The sequence below is a fragment of the Macrobrachium rosenbergii genome, chromosome 39, assembly GCF_040412425.1.
Source record: "Macrobrachium rosenbergii isolate ZJJX-2024 chromosome 39, ASM4041242v1, whole genome shotgun sequence".
Classification (NCBI taxonomy): domain Eukaryota; kingdom Metazoa; phylum Arthropoda; class Malacostraca; order Decapoda; family Palaemonidae; genus Macrobrachium; species Macrobrachium rosenbergii.
Window position 1 is genome coordinate 1566103 of NC_089779.1, and position 26497 is coordinate 1592599.

General features: G+C 40.2%; 1 protein-coding gene across 14 annotated transcripts in view; it reads left to right on the forward strand.

The window, feature by feature from the left end:
• Positions 1–26497, forward strand: part of LOC136825629 (uncharacterized) — a 690903-nt gene that overhangs the window by 638831 nt on the left and 25575 nt on the right. For 12 of the 14 annotated variants that reach the window (XM_067082226.1, XM_067082225.1, XM_067082227.1 and 9 more), the window contains one exon: positions 11485–11586. In XM_067082226.1, coding sequence (XP_066938327.1) covers positions 11485–11586 — 102 coding nt within the window. Of the gene's footprint in view, positions 1–471; positions 1215–11484; positions 11587–26497 lie in introns of those variants that run through there. The other 2 variants (XM_067082232.1, XM_067082233.1) reach the window with 2 other exon arrangements.

Below are 26497 nucleotides of genomic sequence, written 5' to 3' on the forward strand. Positions count from 1 at the left end.
TCTTGGGTATTAGGGGAAAGCGCCCCTCTCCCGTCTTAGGGCAATCCCTGCAGATGACTAATTCAGTGAAAGGCGCAGCATATTTCTACCACGTCCGGTGCTGCCCTGGAAGAGAGTTTATTACAGTATATATTGTTCCTTTACCGATTGTAAGTTTCTACCCATTTGTGTACCTTATCCATACTCCTCCCAATCTCTCATTGTCCTCTCCCCCCCACCCACCCCCAATCTCCCTCGTGACATCCTGCGTTGCTTAGAGGTGTAACATTTATGTTCCTTCCTTTTTCTCATCGTGCCTATAGTTATATGTATACCGGAATGTTATCTGTCGTTGCTATTTGCATATGGCGTTTGACTTGGCGCTGCGTCAGTGGCATAATAGTGTGAGAAAGTAAATAAGATGTTGAGCGAGATGAGTTTGGTTGGAAAAGGGGCCGGGGGGGCTGATAGGGAACGGTGAGACCGTGCGCTAGTCGGGGGTAGGGACGGACGGATGGATAGGCTGGAACCTTTTTCTCTCTTCTCAATCCTTCTCCGGCGGGGTCCTGCTGGCTGTTCGGATCCCAGACTCTCAGTGCGTCCTGAGGCGCCGAACGGTGGACAGTCAGCAGTGCTACCATCTACAACCCGAAAGTCCTTGATGGCTCTCTCGCCCACGTGCTTGGCTGCAGTGCTGCGTTGACACGGTTAACTGGAATAAGTGTTTGTCGCGCGTTGGTGATTAGGTAGGAATTGTGAAGAAGATGCGAAGTCGGGTGCTCCTGTCGTGTTGTGGTGCTTTTATACTTCTGTGAGTTTGGTGCCAGTCGGCGGCTACTGCTGTGCATCGTGACCTTTAAACTGTTAGCAACAGCAGTCGCAGGTTGGAGGCATGGAAAGGGAAACGGAGCCGTGGTAGGCGATCGCCATTGACAGTTATTCGTAATGGATGTGTGATTGCGAGGAGTTGCTCCTCCTTCTGGAATTGAGGCATCGTTTTCGCTTAGCTTTAAATGTATACCAAAGATGAAACGACTTTTGGCACTTTTCGGTGCCGGAATTGCGGCGAGCCCCCGAGAAGAACTCAGTGCCGGTGCCATGGCGTGAGGAGGACCGAAAGGAGCCCCGAGGCTCCCCAAAAGCAACAAGTTGTTCGCTTGTGCTCGAATTCGGATTTAATATGTCAGTTCTTCACTGCCTATTTGACTGTGTGGCTCGGCTGGGCACTTCCTCAGGTAAGAGAAATGAGCAATGAAAGTTTTCTTTTTGACAGTAGCTCATGAGGCTGCTACAGTGCTATGTACGCAGGGTGGGAAGGGTACGGTGCTCTATGCGAAGCCGTACGTACCGTGGGGTAGGGCCAATCCAGTACCGTTATGTCAAGGCGAAGTAGATATTAATGAGGGGAAATTGATGTTTTCACTTTTTGCCGGTCGTGATTAAGACACTAGGATGGAATGAGCAATGAATAAAATTGCCTTATTGTGATGGAGAGGAATGACATCCCTCGTCAGCGCGAGGCGTGGAGGAGAGAACAGGATTCCCTCAGAGCTGCTGGTCTGTCGTCACGTAGTTTTGACCTGGTGGGGCCATACATGGTTATACTGCGGGGGAGGTGTTGTATGACGTAGGCCGGCTGACCCCATAAAATAACCCCCTTTATGCGACATCTGTATAAGTCACATTTGCGACCCGCGTTATTAACCTTTAACAGACTTTTATTGGCGCGGGGAGGTCGGGGGTAGAGGAGAGACCTAGTTATTTACCTGTTCCATCTGTTCCCGACGGTCATCGCAGAAATCTTAGACTCTCTGACTAGCTTTATAAAAGGAGCGCCAAGCATTGAGTTTTATGGATATATTCGCGTTAATTTGATTTGTTGTTCAGTAGAAAATAATGAAGACGTCTGGATTGGTTATTTCCATGAATGGTCGTGAACCTAAACCTACTGTAGTCATCTGTGAGGATCTGGTAACACTTGCGATGGTTGAGGACCTCCGTCCCTATATTCCTCCCGAGGGACATGGTAGAGAGAGGATTTAAATCGAATTCCAGCGCGAGTCAACTCGGCCACCTGAAAGAATGGAATTAAGGAAGGGACGTAGGTGTACTTGTAGTCGACCATCGGAACTCCCTGATAAAAACTGGTATGGAACCCAACGCCCTGTTTGTTTACCGTTGACCTAAACTGCCCGTGTACCAGTGGTGAACTCCTTTCTTCGACCTTACCTGGTTGCAAACGAGGCTTCTGGAATCTGCGGGGGGAAAAAATTGGGGGAAGGTTGAATGCAAAGTGACTCCAACAAGAAACCTTTACGAAGTCCGCTCTCAAAATCAAGTTCGAATTATTATTATTATTATTATTATTATTATTATTATTATTATTATTATTATTATTATTATTATATATGGTAGTGGAAGTTTACAGCAGCTTACTGATACACTTCACTCATGAAATATTATTTTGGCCTCGTTGTTAAACAGCGTCAGTGGAAACTGACGTGAACCGCTATTCAAATTACTGCGTAGGAGTAAAAGCAGGATTTAGAATGTTAGAGGTCTGTGTGTGTGTGGAGCGTTGCAGAGAGAAACAGGCAATTAAAAGCATCGGGTTTTCTATCTGATATGAAAAATTTCACATGAATAAAAATATTTGCAACACTGGGGCCATTCCATAAAGGAAGTTTGGTTGACGTAACGATACAAACGTCAAGGAATTTTGAAAGTCAAAATGTCCTCTTTACTATACATTGCAGCTGTTCTTATGCAGTTTTAGGTTTAATTCCAGAACGTGGAATTTAATAGGTTTAGTATTTGAGTCACGATTCTGATTAGTTTGATTTAACGAATCCGCTTGGGATGGGGAGATGACACCGTAGACGTTTTCAAGTCGAAATCGCTGATTTCAGATGATTTTCTCAAGATTTTCCGACTGCTGGAGATTTCCAATTACGTAACCGTGGTTGGGATGGGTTGGGCTGTGAGTGTTGGCCGCAGTCCACTGACGTAGCTCTCAAGGTGATCGGGCCAACGCGAGGCACAAAAAGGAAAGAAAAAATATTCATGATTCATGATGCACCTTCCTATGATAATGCTTTACGGCCATTTATTATTATTCTTATATGTCATCGATGGTTCTCCGTAGGGGTGTAAGGTCTCGCTTGTTTAATTTCTTTTGTGTGAATTAGTAAATGAAAACAAGTAGAAGGGTTTGCCGTAATAGATAGTCAGGCCTCTCATTCAGAGTGATGTCGACCTACGTCGGGGCGTCGAGGGTCTTTCTAAGAATTGGGATCTCAGAAAACTTGTTTTCAGGCAAGGAAAAGGGATGGCTTTGGGCTGTCTTCGGTGATTGTGACAGATTTGGGTGTGCTGTATAGTCGGATGATGTAATGGATTGGAATACAGACTTTCGAAATGCGGAAACCTGGGCTTTGGTGACTTATCCAGAGTGTGTATGTGTATGCCTGTATATTATATTATATTATATATCATACACACACACACACACACACACACACACACACATATATATATATATATATATATATATATATATATATATATATATATATATATATATCAGACAGTAATGTTAACTGCAAAAGAATATTTATTTTAAGAATCTGTTGGTAACTGTAAGAAATCTTTTCTATTTTTAAGTTTATTGCACTTTTATCAAGATACCTAATATCCTTCGGTAACAGAATTTTTATTAAACAGCATGTAGGATCTGACTGAGAATATGCATTTATTACATATCTTCTTTCCTACCATAATGGCCATTTAAATTGTTTGATCATTGAAGCAGACCTGAGTCAGCTATAATTGAGAAATCCACCAAGCATGATGTGCATTGAGACGTGTTTGCCTGACGTCCATCGGAAGCATTATCGAATACCTGTCACTTCCGTTTGCCCAGTCCCGAAATTTTGTTCGGTTTGTAGCCCTCATCTCAGGTGTATGACTCATTGAAATTACTATTCCTTGAATGGAAAGGGTCAGGCTGTACGTTAGAGTCCTTCCGGTTCTCCGATGAGTCAAATATTTGAACCCTAACGTGAGTTATAATGCTTTGCGTTAATTATAGATAATTATAGATTTATGACGTAACATTTTGCTATAAACCGTACCATTACAATTCTCATTCCTGTATTATGAGCTGGTTAGGTTGTGTGTGTTTAAAGTAAACCTAAATGGGAAAACATAATCTTAAGCTTTTTTCACGTACTGGTGTTCTTATAATTACGTTCTCGACTTGAAGCTAAGTATTGTGGAACGCGACTTGCGTGATGGCAGGCTTACGCGACACGGACCTGTTGTTACGAAGCGAACACCTGGCGTGAGAAAAAGCAGGTACTGTGCCGTACCCACGCCACAAAACCCATTCTTTTATCCGGCAAATTGTTTGGGATGACGCGTCGCGTGATGCAACCATTGTCAAAAGATGTGATGTGATGTATCTGCGGAACTTTTCATTTCGAGACGATGTATTTTTTTTTTTTTTTTAGCTTTTCTCGTCTTACGTGTTTTTTTTTAATAACTGATTTTATCAATCATCATGATTCGGTCTACCATAAATTTCACATTGCTCAAGATTGTTATTTTTAGTTTGTCCTTGCGCGTGCATTCCGTTGTATTCTTGTCTCCCGTAATCATTGTTATTAATATTATTATAATTGCATTTTATTTGTATTCTTATTAATCTTCGTGATTCAGCGTGTTATTACTTTCAACTGAAATATGACTTGCAGCTTTTATTATTTTATCAGTATCATTAATCTTCGTAATACAGTATTGCATTGAAGTCATATTTATTAATTACATTCGTTAGTCCATGCACAGCAGCAGGTCATTTGTATATGGTAGCAACTCAAGTAACTCGCCAATCTCGTCAGCCTTAGGGCCTCTCAGCGTAAAAATGTGTTCCTTTCCCCTGCTACCTGTGAACGAGACACACGCATGCGTTTGCGTATTGTTTGCAGTTCTAAGGAAACCCCCATAGGCAAACGATTTAGAAAGTCTGCGGCGTTCCTCGTGTTTACTTCTCAAGCCGTTTCGTCTTTTTTTTAGAACGCGATCATTTTTGCGTTACGGTGGGGAGTTATATGACATGCGTGGTCCTTATGCCGCTTGACGGGCTGGTTAATATGGCAGTGGTTTCTAGCGTAAGGTAGTGGGAGTGTAGATTGTTTTCACATGGTTCGTAAGAGTGAATTCGCCTGATGCAGAAACCACCTGTCGTGGAGAACTGCCTTGGAGAACTGCGTTCCATATAGGCTGTGTTAAGTATTATGTTTATTACATCTCTCATCTCATTCATTGCAAATATATTTACTCGTTTCTATAGGCATATAATCTTACTGTTCTTATAAGGACATAAGGTCGTTATGATTATAATCACAGTAATAACGCTTCTCGTTTCATGTTATAAGGGAGTGATTTTAGGTTTTTGATTTTCAGCGACTGTAGATTGAATTGCATTGGTATAGTTCTTGGTGAAACTCGGGAAAACATACGCGCGCGCGCACACACACGTATATATATTATATATATTGTATGTGTGTGTGTAATCTTTCACATTTATCTACATACGAAGTTGCTTCGTTTGTGTTCCTTATATACTCGCAACCTAAGATGAGTGTCATTTAACTTTCAACGTGAATAACAGCTGCTTAATTACCATCAGGCCGATCGTCTGACACTGTCAGTCATTCAGTAGCGTATTGTGCCATTACTTTCTCCTCTTTAGGTGTCAATTGCTTTTGCCAAGTACTTCCTTCCACGGTGACGAACGGGGCGTTTCATTATTCTTCACAGTTGACACCAAGTTCAACTATTGTATTTTTTGTGAATCTGAGGATGACGCTCATTAGTATATTTCATTTCAAAATGTTGGTAAATCGCCTTCTAAACTTTTTTCCTCGAAATCAGGTTCATTAATCAGTTTGTAGGTACATAAACACCATGCAACGTTATGTAAGGGACCCGTTATAGTATCATGTTGACGTGACCTCGATTTTTAGGCTTCTTTCAGAAAGTCAGACTCGCTCCCTTTAAGAATACCCCTCTCTCTCTCTCTCTCTCTCTCTCTCTCTCTCTCTCTCTCTCTCTCTCTCTCTCTCTCTCTCTCTCTCTGATGGTTATATCACTCACAAGGGATGATAGCATAACCTCATTCCTCGCCTGTAAAGATGATTCACAGGCGGGCGGGGTATGTGGTCTTGCCATCAACTTCGTACGCGCTGCGCTCACGCCCATCCTAAGGTGCCGGAACCTTTCAATTTTTTACTCTTCTTTTTTTTATAGTGATATTACTCACACTGTATATTTGAAAACCCCGGTCTTCATCTGTTATGACCGCCACCTTTGTTGGGTGAACTTGCTTGAAGCTGTTGCTTCTGCGTAGCGCACTGTACTCTTATTTATTCCCATGCGACAAAATTCCTGTCGCCAGTTAATATGTTATGAGAATCATCCATTCATGAACATATGCATAGTGACGTTTATATGTTAGTGCATTTTTTTTAATCTATGTATTTCATTGTTACGTTGAATGCCTTCTGAACGTCTCTCTCTCTCTCTCTCTCTCTCTCTCTCTCTCTCTCTCTGTTTAGTATCCGAATTCCTCATCTCCACTCTCCGTTTCCGATGCCCGAAGATCAAGAGCGTTTTTACCTCATTTTTGTCAACCCCGTTTCGGTGGGTAAACGAAGCTGTTTTGATCTTGAGGGGGGGGGGGAGAGCTCCCCGCGGAAAACGGGAGAAAGACCTTTTTGTTGTTCCTGCTCGCTAATCATTTCACGGAACAATTAAAAATCTGCTTCTTGTCGAAAAAGAGGATGTCAGGATGGAGTTTTTATGAACAGATGACAGTCGATGGTATTGGAGGCGGGTGGGAAATAATTTTGACTTTTTTTTTTGAAGGGATAACGAGAGGATGTGGAATTATTATTATTATTGACCTGTCAGGCCTTACTGTGCTCATGTTGTAGAACGAACCTCTCCTCCTCCACACTGCTTTATTAACGACACAACCCTCTCTGGTCCACGCTATCATTATTCCTTCCAGTAGGTTAATATCTGCACCATATCCAAGTGTCGAATTTAGTTTTATTAATAAAAAAAAAGGAGTTGTAACAGGATGGGCATGTATGGTATTAAACGGGGGCTTGAAGAGATACCCAGCTCAAATTACAATTCTAAATCAGATGAAGACGGACAAGAAATAAGGTGCAGTGTATCGGAACTTTTGTGTCACACACACACACACAATGAAATATTAAGTTATCTCAAAATGTAAGTGTGTTATAGAGAGAGAGAGAGAGAGAGAGAGAGAGAGAGAGAGAGAGAGAGAGAGAGAGAGAGAGAGAGAGAGAGCATATGAATCAGAAAGAGAAGTGTGACGATTCCCGGAATACTTATGATTTCATCTCCAGATTTTGTGGCCTTCAAAGGCAAGGTGTCTCTGTGGACTTCTTAGGAATGTTTTTTCACTATTTTTTTTTTTTTTTTTATAATTTCCTTTTTGTTTTTACACATCCTTTTTCTTGATTTTTGTTGCGTTGTTGCAGTGTTCAATAATTATAATATATATATATATATATATATATATATATATATATATATATATATATATATATATATATATATATATATATATATATATATATATATATATATATATATATATATATATATATATATATATATAGACACACACACACACACACACGAGAGAGAGGGAAATATGAATGCTTACAAGAAAATGACACGATGATTGTGTTACTCAAGAGCCAGCCGAATGTAGTCCTGCCTTATCAGAATGGGCGAAAGCATAATAACGGGATGCTCTTGAAACAGAGGCGAGGGCGAGCTTTGGTGGAGACCGGGTGAGCAGACATTGTCAACATTTACCGTCAGGTTGACGAGCGTGTATCAAACTTTCACAGGAAATTCTCATTTGTCGGGGAAGGAATGTTTGTCCGTTGGTCATGGTAGACTCACGTTTGGTAATGACTCTTTTCTCTTTTATACTTTTTTTTTTTTTCTCTCCTGGTGCCTCTTAAGGTTTGTCATATTCCCCTTCGCTTTTTCGCGTTTTATCCAAGTTTCTCTCGGCGAAGCTAATTACGAGTGCGGTGGGAATACAAAATTCTGAAGCGAATGGAATGTGCTCACGGTCACCTGAAGCAGTTAGGTGTTTTATGGCTACTGTTGGAATTTCCTAGTTGTGAAGGCCGTCATTAACTGGCTGCTCGTCTGAGCAAGGGCTCGTGCAGGCATATGGCCAACCGGCCATGGTATCAACATCCTATTAAGTCACTATTTGTTAAGCCATGTTTATTTCTGGTATATTTGTGTTTCACGCTTAAAAAGTTGGTGTGTATTTTGCCGCGAATATACACATACATACGTGTTTTCGAACATATTTACATCTATATGTGTGTGTATTTATATATTTATTTATTTATTTATTTATTTATTTATTTACTTATATGCGTACATACTACTCTTGGGAGGGGCAGTTTATCCACAATTCCTATCCCTTTTGGGAGGCGAATCTGCTGTCACATATATGCCTATTATATTCATATTCATATTAATCAGCGTCGTCCAATCCGAGGACATGGGTTAATTGATGTTTGTGTGATTGAATGATGCGTTTGCATGACTTGGGTCCTTGATGAGAAGGGCATTTTGGGGGAGACAAAGCAGATGTGGTTTGTTTAATCGGCCTGTACTAATCTTCATCATGTTTATGATCCTGAATGTAGGTTTTTTTTTTTTTCCTCTCTTCCTGATTGTGTTCTGTGTTGGTGCCTACAAATGTCTTTAGATGCTGTCTATTTTTATGAGGGATCTGATAATTCATTGGCAGTTCACTGCTCAGAAATTCGCAGGAAAAAATAAGTAAGGTTTTACTGAACTTAGCCACGAAAGATCCTTGTAGTCTTGGGTGGTGGGGTGGGGGGATCTCCCTGTATTTATATCGCTTCAACGGACGATACAGCACCGATTATTCTTCCTGATTCATGTGATGAATTATCACGGGTGTCTACCTGAAAGAATTTTGTTTTTTAGAAATTATTATTGCAGTGCAGTAGACTTCAGTATTAGTTTTCACCCTGGTCTGAAGATGAGCGACCACAAATGTAGGTAACGGTTCGATGTTGCCAAATTCTCTCTAGAAATCAAATTCCATGCTGGAGCAATGAAGACTAGGAGCAATAAAGACTAGGAGCAATAAAGACTAGGCAGGGGTAAACGTATTGCAGGATCGTATGAACGGAAAATAAACGGTAATGGCCTGAAGAATAGGGACACTAGACCTGTGCAAGGGACTTCAGAGCACATTCCTCAAAGATCTTAACAGGGCTGTTTACTATCTCGGCCTAAATTTACCACCCTTCATCCCACGCCCTTCTTGACTGGTTGCGCCCTCGTCTTCAAACCCCACCTTATGCTTAAGTAAGACGCCCGTTTGCTACGCCCAAGTCGCCTCGTATGGTTTTCAGTGGATGGGTCAAGATAAGTATCTGCGAGTTGCACGTTGACCCGAGGATGTTTTGCTTTCTGTCAAAATGGACGATTCAGCAGAAAGGTTGTTATTGTTGTTAAAATAAGTTGTAGTAACTTCTTTGTAGGTACAAAATAGATTCTTTGCATTCTGTCAGAATGGAAGAGTCAGCAGAAAGGTTGTTATTGTTATTAAAATAAGTTGTAGGTACAAAATAGATTCTTACAAGTGACTGGCTTCCGACAATCTAATGTATTATACGGTAGTTGTATTTAAATTTTTTTTTTTTTTTCAATTCCGTTCCTCTGTACTCGTATGTGTGTATGGATCAACTGCGTGACTTCATCATGTTTACTTAACTGTAAGTAATGTCTGTGTCACCGAAGAAAAACGCAGTCGAGACTGTCGGTTTAAATACTTTTTGGTTGTGTTGTTGACGGGGAAATCATCAGAAGCGGTTTTTTTTTTCTTCCAAATTTTCATTTACATGTGAAAAAATATTGAAGATTGTCTTACGTAAAATCTTGTGTGCTATTCATTTCTATTGCTCCTGAAGAATGTATTTCAAATACGTAAGTACCACGTGTTATATGGAGTTTCATACAGAACTCTTAATTTTCCAATCACCTCTTGATTGTCTGTTCAGTTTAATTTTTCTGACCACTGCTTTTTGAATATATACGTATTGAGACTTGTGGGATTGTCTCCTCGTAAGGGTTCGGGAAAAGGTTCCGACCAGGATACATGGGTTTTGTAACAGACATTGTGCAAAGGAGAGAAGCAACTCTGATTGATTCACCAGATATGAAGTCTTCCCAAGTGTAGGCACCTCTCTCATCCTACAGTTCTCTCAGATGGACAACAGTTTCTACCTTTTCCCAAACACACACACACACACACACACTTATATATATATAGCCAAGGTCACAGGAAAAATAAAAGGAGCAGTACCAAGCGCTTTCGTGTTCTTTCAACACATTTTCGAGGTACAATGAAAATGTGGTATACCTCGAAAATGTGTTGAAAGAACTCGAAAGCGCTTGGTACTTCTTTTATTTTTTCTGTAGCCTTGGCTAAATATACTGTCACGCTATTTAGTGACATTTAAGCATTATATATATATATATATATATATATATATATATATATATATATATATATATAAATTTGTGACTCACCAGGGTCAAACCATGTCTTTCAATCGAAAGGCAAGGGCACTGCCCACTAGGCCATACAAATCATAAAAGAAGTTGGAACCTGAGTGTCACTGCACACAAGGAATTACCTGGGCAAACTAACTGCTTGCATACCAGCATGTTTATTCCCCAACTTCCCGACTCACTTAGCTTGCCCAGGTAATTCCTTGTGCGCAGTGGCACTCGGGTTCCAACTTCTTTTATGACTTGTATGGCCTAGTGGGCAGCGCCCTTGCCTTTCAATTGAAAGACCTGGGTTGATCCTGATGTGAGTCAGAAATTTATTTCTGTACCACACGTGATTGTGTGTTGGTTATTTTAATTATATATATATATATATATATATATATATATATATATATATATATATATATATATAATTAATAAAAGAGCGGGGTTCATTACAAGCAGTCAAGAGTGCTGAATTAAGCTCCATGATGTGGAATCTTATATTATAGGAAATGTATTGTGGTATTGTTCGTTCAGATTTTACGTGATTGCACATATCTTTTTAATGATGTGTGTTTAGTAATATCATTCTCCAGTACACCGAGTGTTCAACTTTCCCTTGCAATGAGACCTCTTAATACTCGAGGCATTTCTGATCAGCTGGTTTATTAGTGCAACTCAGTATCTTATAGTTTCCATGTTGCCAAAAGAGACATCCATTCTCTGTCTTTATAATGTTTTATGTGTGCGTGTGTGAGTATTTGTGTGTGTGTACATATACATATTAAGCATCGTTTTGTTTCAAGTGTTAGTAATTGTCGCGTGTCTTTTCCTTTGCAGCTTGTGAGAAGGGGGGAAGAGGAAGAGAACGAAATCGAGAGAATACAGGATCTCTTTCCCCATGACGACCTCCGCCTGTACGAGCGAGACCCAGTCACTCAGGTAGGGTACTGTACCTTATGTTTATTGATTCCACTTTCGGTATGCTTAGCTTGAGACGCTCGACTCTTTTCGTGTGCTGTCGTATTTGGTTATTATCATATTACACACTTCCCCAAAGCCAAATCAAAGCCCTTCAGAAGAGGGCATCGTGCTTACCCCATACACGATTGGGAAAAAGCACGGTAGAAGAAGAAGAATTACATGCTTGCGTTCATAGCAGCCGATTTTGACTTGATAGCGCTGCTGAGAACGGTTGCTTTTTGCGGCGCGGTGACTTCCAGCAAAACGTGCGGCATGTGAAAAGGAAAAGACGCCGTGAGAAAATCGGCGTGTTATTTTGGGGGCTGGAAAGTGGTATATAGGGTCTCATCCCTGTTCTGTTGACGCTGGCAGAAAAAGCCACGCGACGCAAGAAGTCACAAAGGGTCGACGCCCTTTTTGCGTCATGGTCTCATTCTTCAGGAACGCTGCGTCGGGCTTTTTCCGTTGCGGAATTTCCTATGTTTTACCACTGCCCGTTCCGATAGTGCTTCCAGGAGCAGCATCGCTGTCATTCGTTCAGTTCTTTGCTGACGTTAAAATGGTCCGGTTCAGGTGACTCGGAATGTGTGTGCGTGCTTCGTTTCGTATCAAAATTGTCTGGGTTGTCGGATTGGCACGGTCATCGCCAGTTCATTAATAAGATTATTTGTACTGAATATTTTAACGATTTGGTAAAGAATCTCGGTGAATATAACCGTATAGGTAGTATGCGTGTTTGTTCCTAAAATCCTCCTTTAAAAAAAAAAAATCGCTTCCGGACACAAAAAAAAAAAGTGTAGACCACTATCATCTCGTCATAAGTTTTATTCAGAATTCGGGAAATACCTGAGGCTCTGTTGCGTCGACAATGAATGGAACTTTCATCGTCACGATCACCTTGATTTTAAAGGTTTCGTGGTTTGTCCGGGCATTGGGTTCTCGCTGAAGTGGACGGCGACGTATGTCACTTTCATCTTTGTGAACTTCAGTCGCAGCGATTTTGAGAACAATTGAAGATATGCTGCCCTTGGATCTTTGACTGAGAATGTCATTCTCTCTCTCGCTCTCTATCTCTCTTTCTCTCTCTCCCTGGCCTCGCGGCGCTTAATTCAGTGCGTTCGTCTCACAATCAAGTAGGCCCAAGATCGATCTCCAGATCAGGCGAGGAAGAACGATATGGGCATGTTCCTTAACAACCTAGAACGGCTCTGTATACCGCTGAACGATTGAAAAGGGGGCGGGGGGGGGGAGAATCCTCATCCTCCCGGGGTGAAACCGTTCATTAGATAACACACACACACACACACACACACACACACACACACACACACACACACAAAACCAAATTACCTCATCTTCCTCATTCCAGTGGTGGCTATCATTAAACGTGAAGTTAATTCACTTTGCCATTACTTGTCTTTATTTAGCCCAGAATGTCTTGAGATGCTTCCAGAGAAACCCTTTGCACGTGCGGGGACGGACGACGTCTCAATTAAAGAATCTTTACCGAGAGTCATAAAAGTTAAATGGAACTGGTGTATGCATCGGAGACGCCATCATCCGTTGGCAGCTTTCTCCCATCCTTGATTGGGGTTGCTAACTTTTGGCATGTTGCCTGAATCTCCGTGTTACAGTGGGTTCTACTGACTGATGGAAATGTCCTGGATGCTTTCCAATTTTTGTTCGGGTAATTTTGATGGCGCGTTTTTGTGTTACGTTCTGCCAGCTATATACCTCCAGCAACCGAGACTCTCCTGTCGCGTCGCTCTCCCTCCCCGGCCCGTAATCTCATCTCGCTTTCAATTGGACAAATGTCTTCGGAAACGGACCGAGTCCGTCATTATGAATCACATACCGGCACGGGTGAAAGTAATGTTGATGTTATAGCCATGCAGTTTAAAGGAGGCAGTTGCTAGATAGCGTGGTCATTTGCGATAGCTTTATGCGCTCTCGTCTTCTATTTTTTCTCTCCTGGTTTGTCTCTCAAAGTTTTCTCTCGTGGTTTAAATTGTCAGCTCTCTCTCTCTCTCTCTCTCTCTCTCTCTCTCTCTCTCTTTGCCATTTATTGCTTTGTTAGCATTCGAAAAAAAAGCAGTCGTTATCGTATTTGTAAGGAAAATAGCACGATTGCCTGTCAACATTAGCTATGTATAGAATCCCGTAATGGTTCGACAATCTATTTAACCTCGTCCTTGGGCCCAATCGCATCCTAAAGAGCGCCTGGCGTAATTCATCGATTTCCCCCATTTATCTCTACATCTGGAGTTTTTATTCAAGCTGCACTGAGGGAGAAACCTTCCGACGCGGTCTCGTCATCGCCGGCGCCGTTGCTCGGACCCAGGGCATTTCCTTTACATATGATTTGGGAATGTGGCACCTCATGTGTCAGGCCCAGGTATGTTGATAGAGGGGCTTGTGCAAGATGCAGATGCCGCCCCTTTGTTGCTTCACAAAAAACCTGAAGGGTAACGCCTATATAGGACCCTGTGACTTTGCTTTCACGTCCTCGTCTTTTTACTTGGGGCTTCTTGTTGTTTTGGCTGAGCTTGTAACGAATTCTGCTCTTCATTAGTTCGTAAGATAATGATAAATTGTGAGGCAGTAGAGGTCCTGTTTAAGTCGTCGTGTCCCTATTATAATATGTCCGGCTGGGGTTAGTTTTGTCTTATGTTGGAATGGCTCCAGAACTCTTCCCTTTTGGAATGTTCTTTTTTTCTAGTTGGTGTTCGAGGGCGTGACTTTCTAGGCTGGTTAAGAATCAGCTTGTGATTTATAAGTGTATTTACTCCCTTAAATCAGCCCTTAGAATGGTGACTTGCTTTATTTCTTTTTTATTCTCGTCCATTGGGTGGTTGGACATTTTCGGAAATTATCGTTTTATTTATTTTCATTTGAAAGTTTTAATAGCAGTAATTATTAATACTGGTGGTTTTTAATTGACTGCTATATCAGTTTCATAATTTTCTTTATTCTTGCACACTTTTTGAATGGTCAATTATCTACTTTTAATGAATGTTGTTAACTTTACGGTCCTGTTCTCCTGGAATGTGTGTTTGATGCAGTGTTCTGTGGACACTGAAGAGATGGGACAGGAGAGTATCAGCGTTCCAAAGTATTCGTCCCTGATCCGGGAGAAATTTTGTGATAACCGGACGTATTATACGTGTACGCAACGTTGTTGAGTCAGTTTCTTGCAGTTGGCTGTCGTCTAAAGTGTTTATCCTGATTATGACGCCTTTTAGTCCACTTTTGGAATTGTTAGCATTGAACTCGTATGAAAATTATTATCTTTATATCAGCGTAAATAAGCTTAAGTGGCGTTCTGACAAACTAGCGCTTTGCCATATATTTCGCTGAAGGTGACATAAAGTTTGTAGAGTTGAGTGCTTGATAATGCATGAGAAATACCTCTTAATGTGTGGAGTGCTGGACATAAATGCTAATGGGAATGGTGATGTGCTCTCGCAAGTAATACAGTCAGTCATTTCTCTGTTTTTATACTAAGACAAATATGGCCACTGTAGCTGTTATGTACTCGCAACTGCCTTTTCCTTGTTAAGATTGAGAATTGTTGCCTTAATATTTTACTCCTAACGTAAGACATACACAGTAAAGTCTTGATGATAAATACCACATAATGAGATTATCATCAGCAGCACTACTGCTACAAATATTCAAGACAGTTGATACCTGTGAGTGAAACGCTTTCACAGAAATCGCTGGCTTCATTACGGGCCTTCCAATACATAGAGTTCGTGCGTCAAATGTCAACAAGAGGAACATACAGTCATGCTGACTCGTCCCTGTTTTCTAGCATTAAGTCACCCACTGAATACTCACTCATTAGGAAACTATGATCCGTCCCCCGCAGACCTTTTAAAGACGTTTGCGGTTTCCAAATAAGTACGTAGAAATAGGAAGACGTTATGGCAGTCGGTAGTAGGAGGAAATCAATGAATGCAGCAATGCCGAGCTTGTGGTATACAATCGGTATACTTAGGTTGGGGAGAGGGTTTTGGCGGGGATGGGGTGACTTGAGTAGGACTTTTGGAGACGGGGGAGGGGCCGTATGGTGGCGGTAGAGTTGATTCAGACAGGAGAGTTCTGTTGTGGTGGGGGCGGGGTGGGGGGGGGGAAGATAATGAGTTTGTCCCTGAGGAACAACGGAGGCTCCCTTACCTGAAGGAGACGGTCATTCTGATTCATTCATACGCCTTATGTATACTCTAGAATATATACTTACACATGAGCGTAAGGACAACAGATTATTGGAACTGGTAATTATTAGACAGCTTTGTAATATTAATGATTTAAGTTGAGATTGAAAGTGGATCTTGTATTTTTCTGGTAAAACGTTTGGTTAAGAGTTTTGAATTTATAATTGGTTTCATTCAAAACCTGTAGTTTATGTATCACAAGATTCTGGATTAAAGGCCGAATCCCATAATATACTGTACAGAATCTTCTTCGGCTTCGCATCAAATATTCCAGAGGATATTGCTTCATTCCACACATCCCTCACGTGCAGTGTTGTGTTTGAGGACGAACGTTCTGGTTTTTGGATAATGGCTTATGGTAACGTACTCTTGAGGTTGTGCGAATGTAGTGCGAAAGTAATAAATAAATAAACGAATAAGAATTAGAAACAAGTATCTCTGATTGTCAGCTAAAGCGTTCTTTTAAACGACCTCGAGGAAGATGACTTTTTTTTATTTTTCTTTTCCTTCGTATCCTTCGATTATGATTTGGGATTTCCCGGGACGCTCATTGTTTAAGACGAGTGGGCAGTGTTACTTACTCATGTATTTTCTATAATTCAGGCGATACTCATGCATTTGATGTTTTTCGTGTGCGGCATTTTGAGTGCTGCTGTTATCGTGATTATCTTCTCTCTGGAGAGGAAACTTAAGTTTGTTATCAACACGAACTTTTGGCTTAACACGAAATCCAATGAAAAAGGAAAGTGAATTGTTCATTTGAAATATTATAGCCTGTCAATGTTTTAGGCGTAATTTTCTGCCAGCCAGGCAGTTTGATAACATGTTGAGTGGCTGCTGAGTAAACAATATATATATATCAATGACTGGGCGTATTTTATAAGTAACAGAGGCAGGTAATAACAATTGGAATGGGGAATTACTGCCAAAATCCACACCATTCTCACGGATTGTAGTTTTAGCTAAAGTGTCAGTTTGGACGATTAATTACGTATTTTACCACCGACATGTTGAGTGAGTCTCGCGAATTTCCAGCCAGATTATTGCAGCCGTGATCCAGACGTACTGCTTCCGTCATACCGATCATAGCATCCGTCTTGTACCATCATTTTGCTTCGCCCATCCTGTACCCCTTCAGTCTCCCCAACCTCTAAAGTCATCCCTTGCACGAGATCCCCTTTCTTCCCCCAACATGCGATCATAATTTCGGTTGTAATTTCCTCTTCTGGGGAGTAATTCCTGCTCACTTCCTATGATTTGGGATGATTTGCATGAGCTTCCATTGCAAGTGGTCGCCTACAGCCCGTGTATTATCTTTCTTGCAGAGGGGTGCTTGGATTTGTAAAAATAGCTTATTATTTTAATATATATATATATATATATATATATATATATATATATATATATATATATATATATATATATATATAATGAGTTTAGCCTTGTCAACACACTTTTGCTATATTTATAAATTTTTACAACTTTTGTCGTGTAGTTGGATGTTTGTTTGTGATAGTGACAGAGGAACAGGTAAGGGAATGAAAAGAAAAATATATACCGTCATTTCAAGACAGGGAAAAGATTGCTGACCAAGATTTGAAGGCGGGCAGGAATGCGAAAGCTATTCAGTGACTGTCGGAGATCCCATAGCTCGAAACTAAAAGGGGTAACGCCACAAGGGTGAAAGAGAGAGGAACAGAGATAATAGGAAGATCAAAGCAAAAATGTGTGGAGTAGGAATGTGAAGGCTGATGCGTGTAAGCAAGAGGATTGTCTAACCATCCCCGTTTTCGCTGGGCCAAGGGACCCGCTTTGTTTTTGAGGCCAAACTACAGTATTTTCAAGCTTTGCGCGCTAAGTCTGTCTTACAAAAATAAATTTGGCGGAGGGTATAGCTTGGGAGACCTGAGGCGGATGTGAGATTTAGATATACGGCTTGAATGGAGAAGTTTCGAAATGCGGGAAATGCCTCATTAGTAGGTTAGTCATCTCTTTTAAGAGGGTTTGGGAAGTGGTTTATGCAAATTTGAGTAAGAGCAGTGAGAAAATAACCACGGTTCTTTCAATAGATAGGTTATTTATTTTTATATATATATATATATATATATATATATATATATATATATATATATATATATATATAGAAATAATCAACACATAGTCACGTGTGGAATAGAATAAATTTCTGACTCACATCAGACCGAAACCCAGGTCTTTCGATTGACTTGTGTGGCCTAGTGGGCAGCGTCCTTTCCTTTCAAATGAAAGACTTGAGTTCGATCCTGGTGTGAGTCAGAAATTTATATATATATATATATATATATATATATATATATATATATATATATATATATTATATATATATATATATATATATATATATATATATATATATATATATATATATATATATATATATATATTATGTATGTAACATTGATAGCAGATTGTTTCCATTTTCACTTAATATATGATTTTGTCGATATAATTGTGAGAGAGTATTGTGGGGGACAGGAAAATTTCCAGTTTAAAGGAAAAATGTTGTTACGTTGGAAGGCCAATTGGAAGGCCAGTCGAGAGTGCCGTCGAGTTCAGCGGAGCGGAAATGTAATTAACATCTTGAGTATATAGAGTATCGCGACTTAGAAAATAGAAAGGTTGTGTAAAACTTGAATGTAAAAAGTTTAAATAACTCTCTTCTTGTTTTAGGAAATGAGTTGAAAAACGTGGCCGTTTAAGAACATGAACGCTATCCCAAGATTGTGAATATGAAACGAAATGACTTATCAGATGATAGTAGGCTCGAACTGAACAATTTGAGAAGTAGGTCACGATTTTGGAAGAAAGGTTAGCCGAGAACGAGGGGAGGGTGATAAGGAGCAAATGTCTCTGGAACATCTAAGGAATCCGTCCGTGCAAGGTCGAAGAAAACTCCAGAAACCGGAGCAAGAATGTTGCCGTCTCGCTTGTTGGCTCCAGAATTTCCTCTTAGATCGTTTTCGTTGGTGCTGGATTCTAAAAAAAAAAAAAAAAAAAAAAATAGATAAAGGAGAGGTTAAATTACTCTCTCTCTCTCTCTCTCTCTCTCTCTCTCTCTCTCTCTCTCTCTCTCTCTCTCTCTCTCTCTTTATGAATGGGGAAATTGGGGTAATACTGGCGTACTCCGTAATTACTGCTGAAATGAAGCAATGGTTTCCATAATGTGGTTTGTTTACGAGGGGTTTAATTACGTAGATCGATGATATTGTTCTTACAGCACATTTTACTCGGTCGTTAAGTATATCAGTTTGACAGTCTTGCCGTTTTATATAATTTGTTATCAAGGATATTCATCGTGATAATTATATTTTGTTTCTAGAAGCATGTCTAACCACTCTGGAGCATACCGTATTTTGATTCGTTTTCCTTAGGACTGGGTGCGCGCGCATCTCTCTGTAACGTATGATGACAGATCGGTTTCATAACGAAGCGACGGCTGTGACAGATGGCACGGTGACGCTTCTCGAACGCAGGTGTCATTAGATCTTGTACTGTCACGGCTGTTTTGATCCGTCGGCTGTTTCCAGCGCTGTGATGAGTGCAGGGAATAATTATCGCGAAGAAAACGCAGGACAGGACTCGATGAATAACGGGGATGAATAAATTGATGGATACGGTTTTCATTGGTTCTAGAACAAAGAGACCTTCAGAATGAAACTGGTTGTTCACTGGTCGAGCCCAAACCACATCCGCTCCTTCCATTTAGAGAGAACCTCAGGTCACGGTTAATTGTATTGTGCATGTTAATGGCATCAGTATTTATGTATATATACAGTATATATATTATATATAATATATGTGTATATATATATACATATATATATACATATATATATATATATGTATGTATAATACACTGGTATGCTCTCCATATTGAAAAGTAAAACGCCGCTAAATTTAATACTTTCTTCTTGTAAATGTATACTCTCTTTCAGTGGTAAAGATTGTATGCACTTGAAGATAATTATGGTTGCATGGAAATTTACTTCTGAAATGATTAGTACCTTCACCGATGTTATCTCTTTCCCAAGTGAATCAACACGCCGACCAGTTCCTGTGCGCAGTAGAGCGAGTCAGTAGCTTCGGGATGGAGCTAGGATGGAGATTCCTTCCTATTCAACATTATTTAGAGAGAGAGAGAGAGAATATGATTCTTGCTTTGTTAGATTTTCTTCTAGTTGATCGGGTGTAAATGTCAGTCTCTTTTGTAGTATCTGATTCAACGTTTGTGGAAGAGACAATTTGTCTTCCGTATTTGTAATTAAATGGCAAAGAATTTTTATAAAGTCGAAATGTTCGAAATGAAAAGATGCAAGTTCCGTTACGTATCTTGAAAGTAATTTAAAGAACTACACGTTTGAAAAACATTCGTAACGTCGCAACAAATTGACTGTCTCTAAGAAAAGAAGTCGTCGAAACCAGTCAAAATGGGAAAATCTCTCTCTCTCTCTCTCTCTCTCTCTCTCTCTCTCTCTCTCTCTCTCTCTCTCTCCAACCACTTTATCCCATTCCTTGGAATCCATCCGCTCAGCCGAGCGTCCAAGGCCTTCAAGGTAGTTCTGTCCTTGTACCTGTGTTTGTCCCACCACAGGCAAACCTCTGCCCACCATCCTCCTCTCTCCTCAACCCGAAGACCAGGAATCCTCTCTCGATTCGGAAGAGTGAGGTTTAGGAACGAAGAATGATTTTTTCTTCCTGCCTCGGGGCGTTGGGAAGGATAAAAGGACCTGACTACCAATTGTGACAAAGAACACGTTGACTTTAAAAAAAAAAAAAGTAGCTGACATATTATGATAGTTAACGCCGATCGTTCATCGTAAAGATGAAACTGTCATGGTAATCATTGTTAATGATAGGTGTCACTGTCAGAATTAAGTGTCTCTAGGTCATCATCATTTTATTCGTTTTTGTCTTGGAAATAATTCGCATTGTTTCGTCCGTTCTCTTGTGCATGAAATGAAGGAAAATAATAAAAAAAAAAAAAAAGACGGTTCGTCAGGAATAATCATCGAAAGGTCTCAACCGTGACGGACGTTAAGCACTTGATAATGATTTTTTATGTTTATCGATTAAGTAAGTCATTTTATCGATGGAGATTCTCTCTCTCTCTTCTCTCTCTCTCTCTCTCTCTCTCTCTCTCTCTCTCTTTAAATTGTTGAATCTATCTTACCATTCGTTCCTCTTTGCAAATTAAAACCAGGCTCATTGATATTTTGTCTATTATTATCATCTTTCATAAAATACCGCATTTATTTATGCATCCCTATTTATATATTTTAGAAAAAATTTTTTTGACATTTGTCGTTTTTCATTTTTCGTCTGATTCTTCTTGAAAAAACATTGGTAAAGAAAATTGCAAATTTCCTTTTGCATTTGGTAGAAACATCACTATATCTCAAAATGATCATAGAATAAGCGACGACCTGTACATAGGAAATTTCATTAATTTATGTCTCAAGTTGCTGCTTGGGTGACTAATTAGATTTGTTCAGAGCAAATAATTCTCATCTTTGTGAGACTTGACTGGAATTTTATTCGTTTAAAACGGAAGTCAGGTTTTAGTATTTACTTTTAATGAAGTACGAAATGTTTCGTTCCGTACTGTTTTGCTCTTAAATGTTTGCGAGTGAATAACTTTTTAACTACATAGTGACATCAGCCCATTAATTTTTATTGGAAGTTGATTTGCATAATGGCCGACATCTGCTTATTAACTGGTACCATCCGCGTCACTGGTGTTTTCAATTGCCGTCGGTTATCGGTGCTTTGTGGTCAATAGATTTGAATTCGCTTGGGAAAAAAAATCGCTATGCAAGAAATTTAAACACTTGCTGGCGGGAGACATAACGTTTCTCATGTTGATAAGACGATTTCTCAGTATTCTAATTCATGTCAGATTAAATTACTTATGCTTTCCTTTGGCATTGTGTTGCTGAATTCATCGGTTACGAGAGAGAGAGAGAGAGAGAGAGAGAGAGAGAGAGAGAGAGAGAGAGAGAGAGAGAGAGAGAGTGTGTTCGTCATCCGAAAGTACGGTGACGCTCACGAACTTAGAAAGTGGCAGTGTCGGCGGCTGGCGACTGTGATGGCTACTCTTACTTCCGCCCACTGGTCACGCCCTCCTCCCCTAATTTTCTCAGTCTTTAATCATGGAGCCGCCCGTTATTTACCCTTATGTGAGAATGGTTTAAATGCACGTGTTATCTGTGTATCCTGCCTTCGGACACGTGATGTGCAGTACGTTCACATGGCAGTATTTTTCACTTACATTGTTAGGATGATATATATATATATATATATATATATATATATATATATATATATATATATATATATATATATATATATATATATACACGTATATATTTTGTGTGTGTGTGCGTGTATGTCACACTGTGATGATAGAGTCGTTCTTCAGGCCACGATCGCGTAAATTCAAATTTTAGGATGAGTCGCATCTTTCTGTCATTATTTGGGCCACAAAATAAAAGACCGTCTCAACTCGTTTAACAGATAAAAACTCAGTCATTCATCTTAGGGTTGTTTTTGTGTGAGGTCAATTAGAACAGTGGCCAAACGCTGTTATTACTGTACCATTGGAATTCCTGCAGGATAATGCGAACTCCCTCCACATGGCCTAAGCGTGTAATTGGACTTTGAATTAATGTTTCATTCGAACGACATTTCGTCAAGGGAGAGAGACCCTCCCACCACAAGTAATTGTGGGGTTTGACCCTCGGGCTATTTCTCCTCCCGGCATTCTTTCTGTTCATCTAGCTGTGTTGAGACTTTTTAAAAGGACCACTTGGGAAGTTCTCATAGAGAGATACCTCCTTACTATAAAGCTTAAATTGATCGGATATCAAATTTTTCCAAAGCTTATTTTGTATATTATACCGGCACTGTTTTTTTTCTCTCTCTCATATATATATATATATATATATATATATATATATATATATATATATATATATATACACACACACACACACACACATATACACACACATATATCCAAAGTGGACATCGCACTTGATTTCTCGTGGGAAATTTCTCCAGTAAGGTTTCACTTTTAGGAAACCGTCGTTGAGTTTCACAAGACAAGATGATGATGATTGTAATAACGATAGTGAAGATAATGTAGGGTGATGAAAGATTCTGTGGTTGCATCTTAACGAATATCTTGACTGAATGGATGTTGCATAAATTAACCGTGGAGCCGAAATTTCTACGCGATGCGGTTGGTAGGGATTATTATTATTATTATTATTATTATTTGGCTGGAAAAAGTTGACTAATTTTCAATATGGAGCTATTATTTTTTCATGGACATCCATTGGTAAGTAGGCAGTAGTCTTGTATTCTGTATAAAAATTCGGTAAGGGGGAGAAGGGAGAGAGAGAGAGAGAGAGAGAGAGAGAGAGAGAGAGAGAGAGAGAGAGAGAGAGAGAGAGAGAGACCACCGCTGGCTTTATTGTCGGAGTTAAATTGACCCCCTACCGTCGCTACTGTTTATCGGAATGCGACTTATTTGTCTTAATTGTTGTAATGTGCATAAATTGACTGCAGCGCCTCAATTCGTATGAATTCATCCGACTTGATTTGATAAAACTTGAAAGTCTTCGTATGAGAGTTTTTCTTTTGACGTCTTAACCAAATGAGCCGTCTGCTGGTTCTAATTCAATATGCATGAAAGTGAAGTTAATGACACTGCGGAGTCAAGTTGTCTACCTTTAGTTAATGTGTTTCTCAGACAGATGGGAGGAGCGCCAGGTGTCTTATTGTTTTTTGAATATTTAAATAAACGGGTTATTTTATGGACACATGATTCTGTGTTGTGTTCTCGGCCACATCACGATTGAAGCCGAAATTGTACGGGACATTTTCTTATTAGATGTTGTGCTGTGTGGAATCTTGCTGTTTTGTAACCGTTCTAAAAATGCGTTGCGTGAATTACTTTGTCATGTTTTGAGTGGGGATGTGTGTGGGTGCGCACGCTTGCTTGCAGAACCCAGCCGTAGACGCGAAATGAAAGAGCAGCGTGTATCTCTTAATATTTTGAAGAAGATGTTTTGTATAAATGGTTGCGCGTGTGTTTACGGTGACCCAGTTAACGAAGGCACTGCTACGTGGAGTCAGACTGAACCACATGTTTTTTTTCCTGTGAATGCACCGAAAATCGCCATTGATCAACAGATATTATTTGCGGAGGACTGCCACCCATTGCCATAGTGACGTTCTCCTTAATGGCAAATGGCAGTGAGGGTGTAGCCATCGAGCTTAGGATTGGGCAATAGACGTCTCCGTGGTCCTCATTTCGGCTGCAAGAGTGTATAGAGTCGAGCGAGGAGGAGGCACTGGTGGCTGGCGTTGGTTGGTGCCGGACAAAGAGGAAAAGTGACCGCGGGCGGCGCCACAACTGCTTCGCCTGCTGCTGCTGCCTGACTCCGACAGAGAAAAAGAGGCTCTTAGTACTGACGGAGGCAGCCTTGGCGCTGCTCCACCTACAAGCTCCCTCTCATGAAGCTCGACGTGTTACCCATTGCGTTTCCTTCTGGATCGGTGTCGTCTTCGACAGGATGAGGCAGTTCCGAAAGCACTATGTCCGCGGAAGTGTGGGTGTTGTGGAGATTTGTTGATCTATGCATTCATTGTCTCCTCTCTGTTCGTTCCTTTATTTTTGAGGGCGGTGCAATGTATTCCCATTTTGTATAAAGAGTGGATTATTGCTGTCAGCGCGTCAAGTACTTTGCGCACGCCGCATAACTTCGAGAAGAGGCGTTGTTCCCAGATACGGCAGTGATATCAGTGCGCCGTAGAACATGATCTCAGTAGAGTAGCCGGTTTTAGAGTGAATTGTGGTGAATATTCGTATGGCGTAAGGTTAAAGTTGTTCTTACTCTACACCGACACCTATTGTGCTGTTGATTGTGATGCTTGTAACTATTGTATAGTGATTACTGTTTGTCTGTGACCGATGTTTACTAAGCCTTGGCCTTTGGAGAATATTTGTAGGTGATGTGATGTACTGTTCTGAAATCTTTTGCCATTCAGAGTATATTGTAGTAGAAACTGAGAGATCTGGCACTCCAGAGTAATTGGCACCAACAGGTGTCACTTACTACCCTTGGAGTTTGTTGCATTTTGGAGTGTTAACGAGAGTACCGCAACAGCAGTAGCAGATTTATAAAAAGGTTGATTTGTTTAGCACATGCAGTATATGAAATTGTTTCATAGTTTATTTTTTTGTTTTTTTTTAATAAAATATTATAAAATCCACCAACCTTCCCCTAACTCTGTTTCTTCCCATCGCTGCAATCATTGTCTTCAAATTAACGTGGAGATTCAGTTTTAGCTTAGTTCAGTTTTAGTTTCTCGTTGTAATCTCAGTCTTAACGGCGTTATTAAGAAAACATCTTTTGAAGTTTAATTATATATTTTTCAGTATCTGGATGAACTTCATTATCAAGAGTAATGCCGTTCTTCACGTTTCCTTTATGTAGTCGGTTAAGGACAGGCCTTGTTACTGCCATGTATCAATCAGGCGTTTTCCCATGACCGATTTTTATCCAGCTCAATCAAGCAAATCATCAGTTTGTCCTTGTTTACTCTTTTTTTTTTATTATTGCATGGCTGTTATTTGCGTATGCTGCTACAAGCATTTTTATCCCATCAAAAATAGATTTCGTAACGTTGCTAACAAATCGTCCGGTTTGCATAATAGTAAAATCTATCGTTGGCCACCCGTGCTAAGTGCGATGTATAGACGTTGTTGCATTTGTCGAAGCTTCTGGCCAGTCGATAGGAAATGAACATAGGATGTTATTATGATCAGTGGCTTTAATGACCCTGTCCTTGAAAGCGACCTTTGAAGGGAAAAAGAAAGTCGGTCGGTACGAGTAGGGTTGTGTTCAAAAAGTAATCACAGATCGAGTACGTTGCTCTCCTCAGAATTAGAGGACGGCTCTCCCTTCACCTCTGTCTAACCCCCCCTCCCCCCTCCCTCCCCCTTACCCTACTGATTCTCATTTTCTGTCGTCTTACCGTGGAATCTTGTCCTCGTGTTATTTGATTGCAAAATATTGTGTAGCACTCATGTTCCAGTCGCTCAGCAAGCGTTCTCACCACACCCTTTCCTCGGGATATATATTGGATGGTATTTTTCATAATTAGGGGGTCTGAGGAAGGATAAATGTCAATAGAAGGTAATGGCGCCCCATTTTGTTTAGTATTTGCGTCTTTCCTTGCCAGGCACTCATTATCAATGGAGGATTGAGACAAACACACGCGAACACACATATATATACATGTGTGTGTGTTTGTATCAATCCTCCATTGGTAATGAGTGCCTGGCAAGGAAAGACGCAAATACTAAACAAAATGGGGTGCCATTACCTTCTATTGGCAATATATATATAACATATATTGTGTGTGTGTAGAGGTATGTATAATATGTATGTGCGTGAGAAAAAGGGGGGGGGGGAATCGACAGTGTTTGCTGGAAATCATGTTTATTTGTAATAGTTAATGAATTTTTAGAAATAATTCTCGTACATTTTCAACTGTTATCTTTTCTTGTATATATTTTATGTTTATAATGTAAACAGTCATTTACGTATAGCTGTTTACTCTTT